Genomic DNA, 14,512 nt, shown 5'->3' with positions numbered 1-14,512 from the left:
GGGAGGCTCGGCCCAACACCCCGGGGTCCCCCAGCTCCGAAAGCTAAAAATACACCCTGCCTGTTAGCAACAGCCTTCCTATTGGCCGGAGTGCGGGGAGGGGCAGCGTCTGATTGGGCTTTGGGTCCCCACCGCGGGGACGGGGCACCCTGGAGCGTGCGTCTGCGCAGTGGGGCATGGCAAGGGTTGCCGGTGCTTGTAGTCGTAGGTGGAAGCTGAAAGGCTCACGTCCCAGTCGTGCCTCCTACCAAGTAGTTTCATTGCAGGCTACCTATCCTTTTGCACCCCGCCCCCCCGCAAACGTCAGTGTCTCTATCTCCCAGAGACCGCGTCGGGGCTCGAACATGGCCCTACAAAGCCTGGCCCAGACAATGTGCTATTCTTAGCTTTCCTCTTAACTCCTGGCCATTCCGAGATCGGTCGAGGGTGCGTTTCTTAGTTGGGAAAGCAGGGTATAGGGCGAGGCTGAACTGCGCCCGGCTGTCCCAGGTGGCTCAGGGGGGAGTCGTGGGGTACCGGAGAGCAGGGCCTGGAGCGATGGCGCACACCCTCCTGGGAGGAAGGAGAGCCGTGTCTGCGCGTGTACCTTGACCTTACCGGGAAAACACCGGCCCTGAGTAATGTGAAGAAGAAAAGCCCAACCTCCTTGGCAGCCTGGGGCTCTGCTTCGAGAGTGGGAAAAAGATCAGAAGGGAGGTGAGGAGTCATCAAACAAACGCTCTTCTTAATAATGGCAGGAGGCTTACAGCATTGACTTCATCTCGGGGCTGAGTTGCCAGCTGTCTTCCCCACCCAGGCATCCCCAAGTGTCCTCACGCTTTGGACGATCATATGTTGAAAGGTGTACACCTTGTACTCAGAGTGGCGAGCATCAGGTGCCAGTCTGTGCCCCTGGGAGAGGGAGGGAGGGAGCCAGTTACACCAGATGCTTTGGTGAGGTGGTAAGGCGGGCTGGACCTAATTGGCCCCAATTAACTGTCAAGGATACATTACCTGATACACACGAATTTTGTTTTCTAACTCTAAAGTTAAATATATAAATATTTATTTATTTATTTATTTATTTATTTATTTATTTATTTGAAAGGCAGAGTTACAGAGAAAGAGTTCTTCCATCTACTGGTTCACTGCCCAAGTGGCCAGAGCTGAGTTGTTCTGAAACCAGAAGCCAGGAGCTTGTGTGTCTCCAGTGTGGGTGCAGGGGCCCAACCTCTTCACAGCACCTCAGAGGGAGCTGGATCGGAAGTGGAGCAGCCTTTTACAGAAATTGACTCCTGTATGCCATGCTGGTGTCACAGGCAGCAACCTAACCCTGCTATGTCAGGGCACCAGCCCCGTCAGTTTCTTGATTGCTTAGCCCGCTGTTTTTGCTGGGAAGGAGCAAAACCAGCCACCATGGCTTTGGAGAAGAGAGTCTGGCTGCTGAAGGTGGTGGGGTGGCTGTTGCCTATCCACCAATACTGAATTATAGCCTAGGGGTAAGCCTGTGTTTGGGGAAGAGGTTGAAATGCAGTATCTAAAGAAAGTAACATTGTAGCCTTGCTGGTAGCACAGCTCCTGGGGAGACAGAGTTGACGAGGCACCAACACCTGAGACCAGCGGGGAAGAGGGAGAGTCCTTTTTCTAAAAGGCAGGAAATATCCAAGATAAAGAATGTCTGAAGTTTAATGCCCTGACTTCAAACTACTTGTAAAAGGCTACAGGTCAGACTAGAGGCACACAGAGCTGCTCTGAAATTCAGCTTAGAATTAATTCTCTGGGAAATGAATTTTCTGAATTTAGAACCAGCTAACAGACCAAGGCAGGTCTAGGTCCTCCTTTGGTGGATGGAGCTGCTTGGCTACTTACACTGAAATATACGAAAGAGCTGCCCTTAAAAATGAGGCCCTCTGGGTCCAGCTCAATAGCCTAGTGGCTTGGGTCCTCACCCTGCACATGCTGGGATCCCATATGGGAGCAGGTTCTAGTCCGCTCCCTGCTTGTGGCCTGGGAAAGCAGTAGAAGATGATCCAAAGCCTTGGGACCCTGCGCCCATGTGGGAGACCCAGAATAGGTTCCTGGCTCCAGGTTTTGGATCAGCTCAGCTCTAGCTGTTGCAATTGCTTAGGTTAGCGAGTCATCAGATGGAAGATCTTTGTCTCTCCTCCTCTCTGTAAATCTGACTTTCCAATAAAAGCAAATGAATAAATCTTAAAAAAAAAAAAAGGCAAGGATCTCCTTGGGTCAACGCTGTGTCTTAACAGGTTAATCCTTCACCTTCAAGCGCTGGCATCTCATATGGGTACCAGTTCGTGCCCCAGTTGCTCTGCTTTGCATCCGACTCCCTGCTTGTGGCCTGGGAAAGCAGTAGAGGATTGCCTAAAGCCTTGGGACCCTGCACCCGTGTGGGAGACCTGGAGGAGGCTCACAGCTCTGGCCATTTGGAGAGACCTGCAGATGGAAGACCCTTTTGAAAAATAAATACATCTTTAAAAAATGAAGATATCACACCAAAAATCTTTAAGTTTCCACCTGTTCGAAATCCAAAGTGTTCCGCATCCTGGACATCCAAACTGAGAAGTTGTCTGAATAGCCGCTGTCTCTTAGACGGGGCTGAGGCTGTAGCGTCGCTCTGGGTCCCCAGCACTCCCAGTCCTGCGGGAGTCACCCACCAGTGCTCATCTCTCTGGGCCTGGGCCTTGCACACCCCTCCCTTTCCAATCATTCCCATTACTCACCTGGAATCCTAACAGCTGAGCTCCCTCCAGCCTCTTGGAGTGGCTGTTGGGTATTGCCCCCCTCAAGGGACAGGCAAAGGACACCCAAGGCTCTGATGTTCTAGTTCATTGTTTGCGAGTTTGGTTTTGTTTTTATCCAGCTCCCACAATGGCTACCACGGCTCCAGCTGGGCCAGGCTGAATCAAATGAGACACACAGTAATGTCAGAGGGGGTAGGAGTGGGTGGGATGGGGGGCAGTGTTGCAAACCAAAGCAGCAGCTGGTCTAGGAAGGAGTGTGCCAGCAAGGTCCTCTCAGAGGAACACAGCAGGGAGGCAAGGTGGGGAGCCCGCCCGGGTTGGGGTGGGGTGGGGGTAGAGGGGAATCCCTGGGAAGACCCCTCTGTGCCAGGGCTTTAGAGTATCTATGAAGTGGGGACCAATCGTAAAGGTGAGGTCAGGCACTCCCCGAGTACAAGGCACACTTCAGCCCCTGAACAGGTGAGTATCATTATTCTGAAATACAGAGAGGCCAAATGAGTGACCAAGGTCAAGATGGGATCAGATTCAGGCACAGGACTCATCAGCAAGCCCACACATTTCTCATCACAATGATTTCTGAAGGGGTGCAATAGCATGCATGATAAGGACCATGTTGAAAGTAGATTAAATTGCAGTGTGCTGGGGCAGGTGTTGTGACACAACAGACTCCGTCTGCATCCCCTATCTGATCGAGCTCTCTGGTCATGGCCTGGGAGGCAGCAGGGGACGGCCACGTGGCACATCTGCGTGGAACTCTGGGCTCCTGACTTCCGCGTGGCCATGGTGGCCATGTGGGGAGTGAATTGACAGATAAGGAATCTCTTTCTCTATTTGTCACTCTTGCAAATAAACGCATACATACATATATGCATAAATCTTTACATTATAAAAAGTATTTGGGGGATGAACCAGGGTATAAAATGGCTCTATATCCTTGAGCCATCGTCTGCTGTTTCCCAGGTCATTAGCAGGGAGCTGGATCAGAAGTGGAGCATCCAATGGGCGAGGTAGCTCCAACTGTTGGTTAATGTGTGGGTTATTTTTGGAAGGGGGCAGACCAGGCAGAGCTGAGCAAACCTTAGTTCACTGGTAAGTGCAGAAACCAGGCTGGAGTGTATATCCTACTTGGCTAGGTTGTCACACCTAACAGTTTGCATGAATCAGGGATGGGAGCAGACTGAGCAGGGCCAGTTTCCAGCACCTGCCAGTGAGAGTTGGGACTGGGGGCAGGCTGGTTCAGGCCAGGCTACAGCATCCAAAGGTAAAGGCGAAGACAGGTGAGGGGCTATGCCAAGCAGGGTCAGAGCAACCACTGAGACACACAAGATCTGTGGCTGGGAACAGGCCTGGTTGGGGAGCTAAGGGGACACCCTGGCTGGATTGTGGTTCCCATTGGTGAGTACGAAGGCCAGACTGGGCTGCTGTCTAGTCTGGGCATGGCTGCAGTGTCCCTTGGCACAAATGTGGACTGGGTCAGGGGTACACCAAACTGGGCTAGACTCCAGCACCCACTGGTGCTCATGAGAACCAGGGTAGGTGTAGAACAGGCTAGGCTAGGTCTCTGCTACACCTGTTGGCCTCATGTGGGCTGGATCAGGGGAAAGCCAGGCTGGGTTGACTGTTCCTACTGCTCCATGCATAAATCAGAGTGGGTGTGGGTTGGTTGGGCTTTGCTGCAGTATCAGCTGGCAGATGCTGGCACGGGGGAAACTCTATTGAGCTCAACTGCAGTACCACCCGGAGAGTGCATTATCTGGGAGTGGGAGTGGGTCCAGTAGGAAAATAGTGGTACCTCTCTCCTGGGTTGCCACTCTGGTGAGCGTGAGAACCATGACTGGGCAGAGTGGCACCCATCAACACCGTGAAGGCTGGTGGGCTGAGCTAGCCTTCAGTGCCCATTGACATGTATAAGAGCTCAATGGGATGTGGTACAGACTGGACCAGTGTACCATATATACTGGCAAGCATGGGAACCAGGGCAGGGGGTGGGCTTGGTGGGGTTACTCCTGTCACTCTGACTAGGCTGCAGCTCCCACGAGTGTACATGAAGGCCAAGCATGTGGTGGGCAGGACTGAGCTGGGCTGCAACACCTATTGGTTTGTGTAAAGGGCAGGGCTGGAGACAGAATTGACCAAGCAATTGCAACCACCAGCATGTGCATAAGTTGATTGGGGCAATGAACTGTTGCTGGAACCTGTATTAGCAAGCACATACAAGAATCTGGTCTGGGATCACCTCAGATGAAGGTTCTTGGTGAATCCCCCAACTGAATTGCTGGACTCAGAACCCCAATCATGGAGAGAATATCAGGTTCCATGGTCTGACCATGGAGTGCATGTATCAGAGCTGGGCCTCCTCAGTGGCTTAGAAGGAGCAGTGGACAGCATATCCAGGTGCACATGGAAGATATGGCAGTCCATTGGAGCCTGCATAGGACACCTGGTACCACAACAGACGACAGAATATTGGTCAGCTACCCCGGCCAAGTGCTGGCAATGAATAACTGGGCAAATGGAGACTCTAAGGTGGACTATGTCAGCTAGTGTATTCTGGAAGGATTTCATTGTGCTTGGAATGGTGAGACCGACAGCAATTCAGAATTGTTGAACTATGAAACACTTGAACGAGACCCTTGGAACATGCTCCACATCGGGGATCCGGGAAGACATCAGGTGGCAGTCCCCTATCGCAGGGTACAGAGGCCGTTGGGACGCTGTGTGTGGCTTCTTCCCTTACCGCCCCGTTTCCTCCAGATACAGGAAGAAAAAAAAGAGATTGAGGAAATGGTGATCTCACCCACCTTCCTGTAACCCTTGACCCTAACAACTATGTAAAATCATCAAAAAGAAAAAATAATTAAAAGTGGAGCAGCCAAGACTCAAACCAAAGGCCATTGGAGATGCTGGCACCACATGCAGAATATTAACCTGAAGCTCCGCCGTCCTAGCCCAAGATTTTTCTATTTATTTATTTATTTTTACTACAAAGTCAGATATACAGAGGGGAGGAGAAACAGAAAAGGAAGATCTTCTGTCCCATGATTCAATCCCAAGTGTCAGCAATGGCTGGAGCTGCGCCAATCCAAAGCCAGGGGCCAGGAGCTTCTTCCAGGTCTCCCACACAGGTGCAGGAACCCAAGACTTTGGGTCGTCCTTGACTGTGCAGTAGCCTAGTGGCTAAAGTCCTAGCCTTGCATACACTGGAATTCCATATGGGCACCGGTTCTAATCCCGGCAGCTCCACTTCCCATCCAGCATCCTGCGTGTGGCCTGGGAAAGCAGTCGAGGATGGCCCCAAGGCTTGGGACCCTGCACCCATGTGGGAGACATGGAAGAAACTCCTGGCTCCTGATCAGCTCAGCTCTAGACATTTCCAGTCATTTGCATAGTGAATCATCAATGGAAGATCTTCCTTTCTTTCTCCTGCTCTCTGTACATCTGTCTTTGTAATAAAAAGAAATAAATCTTGGGCCCGGCAGCTAACGCCTAAAGTCCTCGCCTTGAAAGCCCCAGGATCCCATATGGGCACCGGTGCTAATCCCGGCGGCTCCACTTCCCATCCAGCTCCCTGCTTGTGGCCTGGGAAAGCAGTCGAGGACGGCCCAATACATTGGGACCCTGCACCCGCGTGGGAGACCTGGAAGAGGTTCCAGGTTCCTGGCTTTGGATCAGCGCAGCACCGGCCGTTGCGGCTCACTTGGGGAGTGAATCATCGGATGGAAGATCTTCCTCTCTGTCTCTCCTCCTCTCTGTATATCTGACTTTGCAATAAAAATAAATAAATCTTTTAAAAAAAAATCTTTAAAGGAAAAAAAAATTAGTGCCATATGGGATCTCAGCACATGCAAGGCGAGGACTTTAGCCACTAGGCTACCACACAGGCCCTCAAGCTATTTCTAAGATAGGGAGCTGGAAGGAAAATGGAGTAGCCAAGACACGAACCAGTGCACATAGGGAATCCCGGCATGTGCAAGGCGAGGTGCTACTCTTTTTCCCACCAAAAAACAAACATTAAGGAGTTGAGTTGGGGTTGGCACAATGGCTTACCTGGCTTATCTTCCACCTCCATTTTAAGTCACAAATTCTTGGGTGACTAAAAGAAATTTCTAGATTTTATGGAAGGGAGGGCGGGGTAGGCATCCAGCCCATGGTTCTGATGTTAGTGCACACCTGTGTTCCACAGTCAGGTGCCTGGATTGGGTATCTCTGTATACAGCCCAGGTTCTGGCTTTTGTACCCCGACAACAGTGGTAATGGCTCTAGTGGCGATCCAGGCGGGAGGCTGGTGGCCAGCTGTAGCCCTGCCCCAGCCTCACCCTTCAAAGGGATCCAGGAAGTGGACCACCAGATGGGAGATCTCTTCCTATATTTTATAGAAGTTAAAGGGAGAAGGTGTCAGAGTACCAGAAAATAAACACCAACTTTATTAACATAACAGCAAAGGGAAGGGTTTCCAATTTCTCACAAGAAAACTAATAGGAAACCAGCACCACCTGGCAGGCACCCGAGCCTAAATGTCCACATTCATTGTTTTGAGAGCTCGGGCCACTGCTGAGGGGGTCAACGGCACAGTTGCCTGCAGGGCTGCCCCCACCTCATGGGTGCTGGACGGCCAGTGCCTACGCAGACACTCCTGCTGCAGATCAAATACAGCAGTGTGGAGAACAGAGTCTGCCAGGATGCTGGGAGCAGCCCCGCCCTCTCTCCCACACCCCCAGGTGAGGGTGAGGAGGGGGCGAGGGGCCAGCACGCTAGCAGGCAGCACTGGGGGCTGGGGCTGGGGCTGGGCTCCCTGCTGCTGCAGATTTTCTTCTGGTGGCGGCAGCAGCTGTGCGGGAGCAGGAAGGAGCCACCCACCAATCACCTCTTCTTAAAGCCGTACTTTTTGCGTTCATAGAAAAGATCTGTCTTAGAGCTCCCCAAGTTGACAATCTTGGGACAGCCATCTCTCTGGAAAACAGAATAAAGGGAAGTGGTTAGGTTTCTAAGTCCAAATTGAGAGATGCAGGGGCTGGTGCTGTGGTCCAGCTAGTTGTACTGCAGTGAGACGCCTGCATCCTGTACCCCTGCCCTTGCTGTGCTCCTGGGAGGAGCAGGTGATGGGGACAGGTGCTCTGGCCACCTCACCCCCAAGGGAGAACTGGAAGGAGGTCCTGGCACCTGGCTTTGGTTGTTTGGGGTACCTGGGGGAGTTAATTGTCAGTTGGAAGTTCTCTTTCTGTTCCTCTGCCTTTCAAATATATAAATAAAGAAATCTAAGAGGGAGAAAAGGACACACACAGAGATTCAAGACAAAAACACTGCCATGGTAACTAGCTCTGAGGCTAAGCAAACGAAGCTACCACTGTGGTGCCGGCATCCCTGAGCTGCTGGTGAGATCCGTCTGCTCCACCGCCAACTGAGCTTCCTGCTAATGTGCCTGGGAAAGGGTGGAGGATGGCACGGGTCCTTCCTGATTCGCCTAGCTCCAGTGGTGGTCACATAGGGAATGAGCCAGTGAACGGAACAGCTCTCTTTGTAACTGCCTTTCAAATACAAATAAACCTTTAAAGATACCATTTTGGTAGAATCTGAATTTTTTTTCTTTTTGAAGCATCACTTCAGGCCCTGCACCTTACATTTTAAATGCCATCGGGGTGTGCAGTGCTCCACGCACCCTCACTAATCCATTTAATACATCTGGGCCATCTTCTGCTTTCCCAGATACATCAGTAGAGAGCTGGACTGGACGTGGAACAGCTGGGACTCACACCCACACCCAAATGGAATGGTAGTGTCACAGGCAGCAGCTTGACCTGCTCTGACTCCATGCTGGTCCCCACATCCTTGACACAGGTCTGTGTTCAGGTACAAGGACCCTGTGTTAGAATGGCTACGGCAGGCCCACTCTGATCTGAGGACACGGGGCCTGCCCAGCCACGAGGCAAGCCCATGTCTTCTCAGAGAAGGTCCTGGAAACCACACGCATGCTGCCAAGCATGACGACTTCACCAGCTGCTCTGGGAGAGGAGGAAAACGACAGAAGCTTCCATGGGAACTGAGAAAAGGATCCACAGGCCTGCTAGCGTTCCTGCGTACCACGTCAGAGGAGTCTGACTCATCCGATCGCTCAAGGAACTAAACAAATCCTGAGCCACCTCCTCTGTAATTCATCTCATCTCTCCAGCTCCTGCCCCACATCAGCATCAACACTGCACAGAAGTCTCTAAGGACGCAAAGCCCACAGGAGCAAAGTTCTTACAAAACCCAAGCCACGTGCAGCCCGGTGTTACGACAGAGCTGGCTTGACAAAGGTTCCCAGGTGAACACAAGTGAGCCGTGTGACTTGTCATCAAGGTCCTTGCAGGTGCCAGTGTGAGTCCTGGCTCCTAAGTTCCAGTCCAGCTCCCTGCTGATGTGCCTGGCTGAGCAGTGGAGGATGGCCCAGTGGTTTGGGCCCCTGCACCTGGCATACGCACGGCCATCTGGGGAGTGAATCAGCCGATGGAAGACCTTTCTATCTGTCTACCTTTCAAATAAATACATCTTTGGGGAAAAACTTATACGATTAAAGCCAGCACTCAAATCAAAATTCAAACACTGATTTGAGTGCAAGGGTCCCCTAGTGCTGTAAACTGTGGCAAAGCCAGATGCTCTGTAGTTTTTTGGGCCTTGCCAATCCTTATTTTTCCTTGCTGCCACTAACAGGGCACACGGGAGTCCAGCTACAAGACATCGTAAAATCATACTTTACAGCGTGGTGCAGTAGCCTAGCAGCGGAAGTCTTTGCCTTACACACAACGGGATCCCATATGGGCACCGGTTCTTTTCTTTTCGTTAAAGATTTACTTTATTTTTATTGCAAAGTCAGATATATAGAGAACAGGAGAGACAGAAAGGAAGATCTTTCCTCCTTTGATTCACTCCCCAAGTGACCACAACAGCCATTGCTGCGCCAATCCCAAGCCAGGAGCCGGGAGCTGTTCCAGGTCTCCCACGCGGGTGCAGGGTCCCAAGGCTTTGGGCCATCCTCGACTGCTTTCCCAGGCCACAAGCAGGAAGCTGGATGGGAAGCGGGGCTGCTGGGATTAGAACCAGCACGCAAATGGGATCCTGGCACATTCAAGGTGAGGATTTTAGCTGCTAGGCCACGGTGCCAGGCCCATGGCCGGTTTTAATACCAGCAGCCCTGCTTTCCATGCATCTCCCTGCTTGTGGCCTGGGAAGCAGTTGCGGACGACCCAAAGCCTTGGGACCCTGGATCCGCCTGGGAGACTTGGAAGAGGCTGTGGACTCCTGGCTTTGAATTGGTTCACCTCTGGCTGTTGTGGCCACTGGGGGGGGGTGAATCAACAGATGGACGACCTTCCTCTCTGTATATCTGACTTTTCAATAAAAATAGATCTAAAAATATACACATGTATTCCTCGCTGACATGTGTGCGCTGGAGTCCTGGCTCTAGCTTTCTGCTCATGCAGATCCTTGGAGCTGGTAGTGATGGCTGAAGAAACTGGGTTCCATTGCCAACTTGTCAGCCTTGGATTGAGTTCCTGGTTCCTGGCCTTAGCATGGCCCAGGCCTGGCCACAGCAGGTATCTAGGGAGGCATATCTCTCAAATGAAGAAAAAAAAGAAATTATCAAAACAGGTGAGCTTCCTGGCTATGGGCCCACTAATGAAAAACGCCATATGGCGTGTAGCAGATGGAGGCTCCAGTCCTGGATCTGGCCTCAGCCTCCTCACCCCCACCACGTACAACTGCTGACACATTCAGCATTGTGCGGCACAGGAGAAACGCTCCACACATGTTCCTGAGTGGATGAATCATGAAACAGGGGACTTTCACGCTGCTGTCCTGCAAGGAACTGCCCACATGTCCTCTGGCCTCCACGTCCACAGCTGTTAACTTGAGACTGCTACTTCCTCTGGTGGCTTTGTAAAACTAAAAGAGAACACCCAGCCTAGCTCACTGGCCTAATTACCATATAAATTATGAAGAGTCCTGGGCCTAATCTCATGATGATCTGGAAGGCAGAGACTGGCTCATGTCACCGGATGGCGCATGTTCCTTGGAAACTATGCTATACTAACCAAGCGTGAGCCAGGCCCATCTCAGATGGCCCAGAACATTCCGGCAGATTGTAAAGAAAGGCAAGCAACAGTAGGCTGCTCCGGGACCCCAAGGTATCAGGTCACATGTCATGTGCCGAGATGCCTAGGAGTCAGATGGCAATGTGTTTCTCGAGCATTCTCCAGCTGGAACCTGACGCTGGGCAAGAACCCAGCTACAGCCCTGCAGAAGTTTCAGTTCTGCAGTAGCCTGGGCTGGGGGAGGCACTGGTCCAATTTCACTGCTTACAGGCTGCACGCACCCACACCCACCAGGCACCCATCACCTCGCAGGGAACACCTATGGGTAAGTCACAGGGGCAGCATTAGCTGGTGTACTGCGCTTCTGCGACCCATCAGGCCCTGCACCAAGGCCCAGGGAACGGGACACAGAAACATACGCTGAGAGTCTTTCTCTAAGAGAATACAACCTAGTGGGAGGGAATGTCACCTGAGTTTCAGGGAGCAGGATACAACGTGAGTCATACGCAAATGCAAACAGGAAAACATCCCAATGATCAACCGAAAGGGTGTCTGTGACACCTTAATGACAACCTTCGCATCTCCGTATATGATAAATGATGTAATGGTGTCAGAGATGACAGTGTCTGGTCCAAGATGTTGCAAATCTTCCTTCTTTTTTTTTTTTTTTTTTAAAGATTTATTTATTTTTATTACAAAGTCAGGTATACAGAGAGGAGGAGAGACAGAGAGGAAGATCTTACATACAATGATTCACTCCCCAAGTGAGCCGCAACGGCTGGTGCACGCCGATCTGAAGCCGGGAACCAGGAACCTCTTCTAGGTCTCCCACTTGGGTGCAGGGTCCCAATGTATTAGGCCGTCCTTGACTGCTTTCCCAGGCCACAAGCAGGGAGCTGGATGGGAAGTGGAGCTGCCAGGATTAGAACTGGCGCCCATATGGGATCCTGGCACATTCAAGGTGAGGACTTTAGCTGCTAGGCCACGCCACCGGGCCCGCAAATCTTCCTTCTAAGGAGAATCCAAACACGGACTGTTGGTGTGCACGGGGCTACTGGACACGGACTTAGGAAAGGCTGACACAGTGTCATCGGGACACCATCAGGCGTGCTGGACAGAAAGCCTGGGCCTGCCACAGTCACTGGGAGGGAGTACGGAATGGCGGTAATAATAGCCACTCCTGGGCCCAGCGGCGTGGCCTAGTGGCTAAAATCCTTGCCTTACACATGCCGGGATCCCATACGCGTACCGGTTCTAATCCCGGCAGCTCCACTTTCCATCCAGCTCCCTGCTTGTGTCCTGGGAAAGCAGTCGAGGACGGCACAAAGCCTTGGGACGCTGCACCCAAGTGGGAGACCCGGAAGAGTTTCTGGCTCCCGGCTTTGGATTGGTGTAGCTCCAGCCGTTGTGGCCGCTTTGGGAGTGAATCATCGGACAGAAGATCTTGGTCTCCATTTCTGCTCCTCTCTGTATATCTGACTTTGCAATAAAAATAAAGTAAATCTTGAAAAAAAAAAATAATAATAGCCAGTCCTACTGAACAAAACTGCCTTGGGGAACATGGGACTAGGAAGAACTATTTTTTGCCTTATCGCAGACTAAGTCCTGCATGGGCTTCCAGTAGGCTAGTGGGACTATACCATACTTTCATATCAAAAAAAGATTCATAGGTTTATTTGGAAGGCACAGTGACGGAGAGGGAGAGGCAGAGAGACTCGTTCACCAGCTCCCCCACAGCACCGTCCCACCTGCTGCCCACATGCACCAGCAGGAAGAGGCGCGGCGGAAGGCCAGTGTGGTGCTATTCCAGGCAACTCTACAGGGGTTCCAGCTCAAGAGTGGGATGCGCACCTCTGATCCAGCTTCCTGCTGATGGCCTGGGCAGTGTACCAGCGCAGGGTGGCCCACGTGCGGGTCCTGACTGCCCACGTGGGAGACCTAGGTGGAGTTCCAGATTTCTGGCTTCAGTCTGGCTTGGTCCCAGCTGCTGCTGCCGTTTGGGCAAGCAAACCAGCAAATAGGAAATCTCTCTTAAAAAACCAAAAGTCCTATCGCTAAAAAACTCAATTCGAACAGCTTCAACTTCCACCATCCCAACAGTCATCACAGACTCAAGAATGAAGTGCTGAGTGGTTTGCACAGCGAAGAGCTGCACTTGTGTGGTCACAGACACACCGGAGCAGGACAGCGCTCCCCGTCGGCCGGTACTGACAAAGCTCTGCTTCTCCCGTATCTCTGCCATTGATCAAAATGACTACCTTTCAATGGGTTACGCCCAGTGTAGTTCAGACAATGTGCGATTACAGCCTTGCCCAGTGGCCTAACAAAGGCCGCGGGAGCTATAAGAGCCTGAACTGGCCAGGGGACACACTCACATCCTTCTCCTGGATGGTGCACTCCTTGCAGTAGTAGGCGTCTGAGACGCCGGGTCCCCCGCAGATCACACAGCGCCCCTGGTACGAGCCATAGTTGCACTCGTCACAGATCCGGACCAGTGTGCAGGGCCGCACGTAGGAGTCACAGATCACACACTTGCCGTCACCTGTGGGGACAGAGAGGAGACGGCATAGCTGTGGGCACTCCAGACACTGACCTGGCTGCTTCCTGCTACCAGCCCCCACAGTCAATGAGCACACAGCAGGCAGGACAGATAGCTGAGCAACTGCCAGCAGGAAGCTTAGGCCTGGGGGTCACCCTGGCCTTGCCCCTCCAAAACTGAGCCAGTCTTCTAAATGAGTGGGAAAATGCGGTGGGGGGGCTGATGTCCAGTGTCCACGCGCTTCCAGGTGCATCTACTCCAAGCCTCTTCACGGCCATCCATTAGCTCTACCCAAAGGGAGAGGAGGAGTGGGGGAGAGGGAGAGGAGAAGCAGGGACTGGGGGAGATCAAGGAGACCAGGAGGCTGGGAGCGCAGGTGACACTCACACTTCTCACACAGTCTTCCGATGGCTGTAAGAGAAGAAAGCACAGATGTTTTTCCTCTGGCGGGGGAGCCCGGGACTGCGCGTGGCGGCAGGTGCACAGCTGGAGCGACCAAGCCCGGGCCACTGCGGGCCTGGCCACACTCCTCCCCGACCAGCAGAGCCCATTCCCACCCGGCCTGGACACACTCCCTGGCCAGCAGAGCCCGCTCCCCACCCAGCCCGTGCCGCCTCGGCCGTCCACTCCAGGCCCACGCGCTTCCCCGGGACCCCGTGCTCGTGAGGCGGGGAGCACGAGACCCTCCTCCAGGTTCCCCATCCCTGCCGGGCAGCCGAGGCCCACGCGCCGTCTCACCGACACCAGCCTGCTTGCGGCAGAAGATCAAGTCCGGGTGATGCTTGGCCATGGCTTGATCCTCCGCTAGCCACCGGAAACGCCAGGGACTTCCGGCTGGCCCTCAGCTCCCAGTGTTCCCGCCTTCAGGTTCCCGTGATTGGTCGTGGAGGCGTCCATCAGCACACCTTCGCCCGCTCTCGCGAGAGTTTCTAATAGTTGCCTGGAAGCCAGGTCCTGATAGGTCCATGAAGGGCTTTCAACAAAAACAAAAATTTCTCTTGGATTTCAATGGCAGAGTTAGCCTAAACCTACTCGAATATAACACCTTCATTCCAGGTGTTTGATTCCGTGTGTTTTGTTTTAATTTTTTTGGCTAGTACATCTGTAACTGTTTTGATGAAGATCTCGTTTTCTCTGGCGGAAGCCCCGCCCACGGCGTTTGCAGA

At 52.6% G+C, this 14,512-nt stretch overlaps 1 protein-coding gene across 1 annotated transcript; it reads right to left on the bottom strand.

Moving 5' to 3' along the window:
* Positions 1-7,531: 7,531 nt before the first annotated feature.
* Positions 7,532-14,213, bottom strand: PHF5A (PHD finger protein 5A). Its single transcript, XM_004589472.4, has 4 exons — positions 14,085-14,213; positions 13,734-13,757; positions 13,183-13,349; positions 7,532-7,688 (listed from the first exon to the last, which is right to left on the bottom strand). Exons 1-4 carry the CDS (start codon positions 14,134-14,136, stop codon positions 7,599-7,601), a joined length of 333 nt encoding a protein of 110 aa, XP_004589529.1. The 5' UTR covers positions 14,137-14,213; the 3' UTR covers positions 7,532-7,598.
* Positions 14,214-14,512: the final 299 nt, after the last annotated feature.

The sequence above is a fragment of the Ochotona princeps genome, chromosome 15, assembly GCF_030435755.1.
Source record: "Ochotona princeps isolate mOchPri1 chromosome 15, mOchPri1.hap1, whole genome shotgun sequence".
Classification (NCBI taxonomy): Eukaryota; Metazoa; Chordata; class Mammalia; order Lagomorpha; family Ochotonidae; genus Ochotona; species Ochotona princeps.
The sequence above is the reverse complement of the archived record's forward strand: the minus strand, read 5'-3'. Positions and strand labels throughout refer to the sequence as shown.

Coding starts and splice junctions, on each gene's coding strand:
- PHF5A (XM_004589472.4), bottom strand. CDS start 14,136: ATGGCCAAGCATCACCCGGACTTGATCTTCTGCCGCAAGCAGGCTGGT. Junction 13,758..14,084: donor CCGCAAGCAGGCTGGTGTCG/GTGAGACGGCGC, acceptor CTTCTCTTACAG/CCATCGGAAGACTGTGTGAG. Junction 7,689..13,182: donor GCACCATCCAGGAGAAGGAT/GTGAGTGTGTCC, acceptor TCTGTTTTCCAG/AGAGATGGCTGTCCCAAGAT.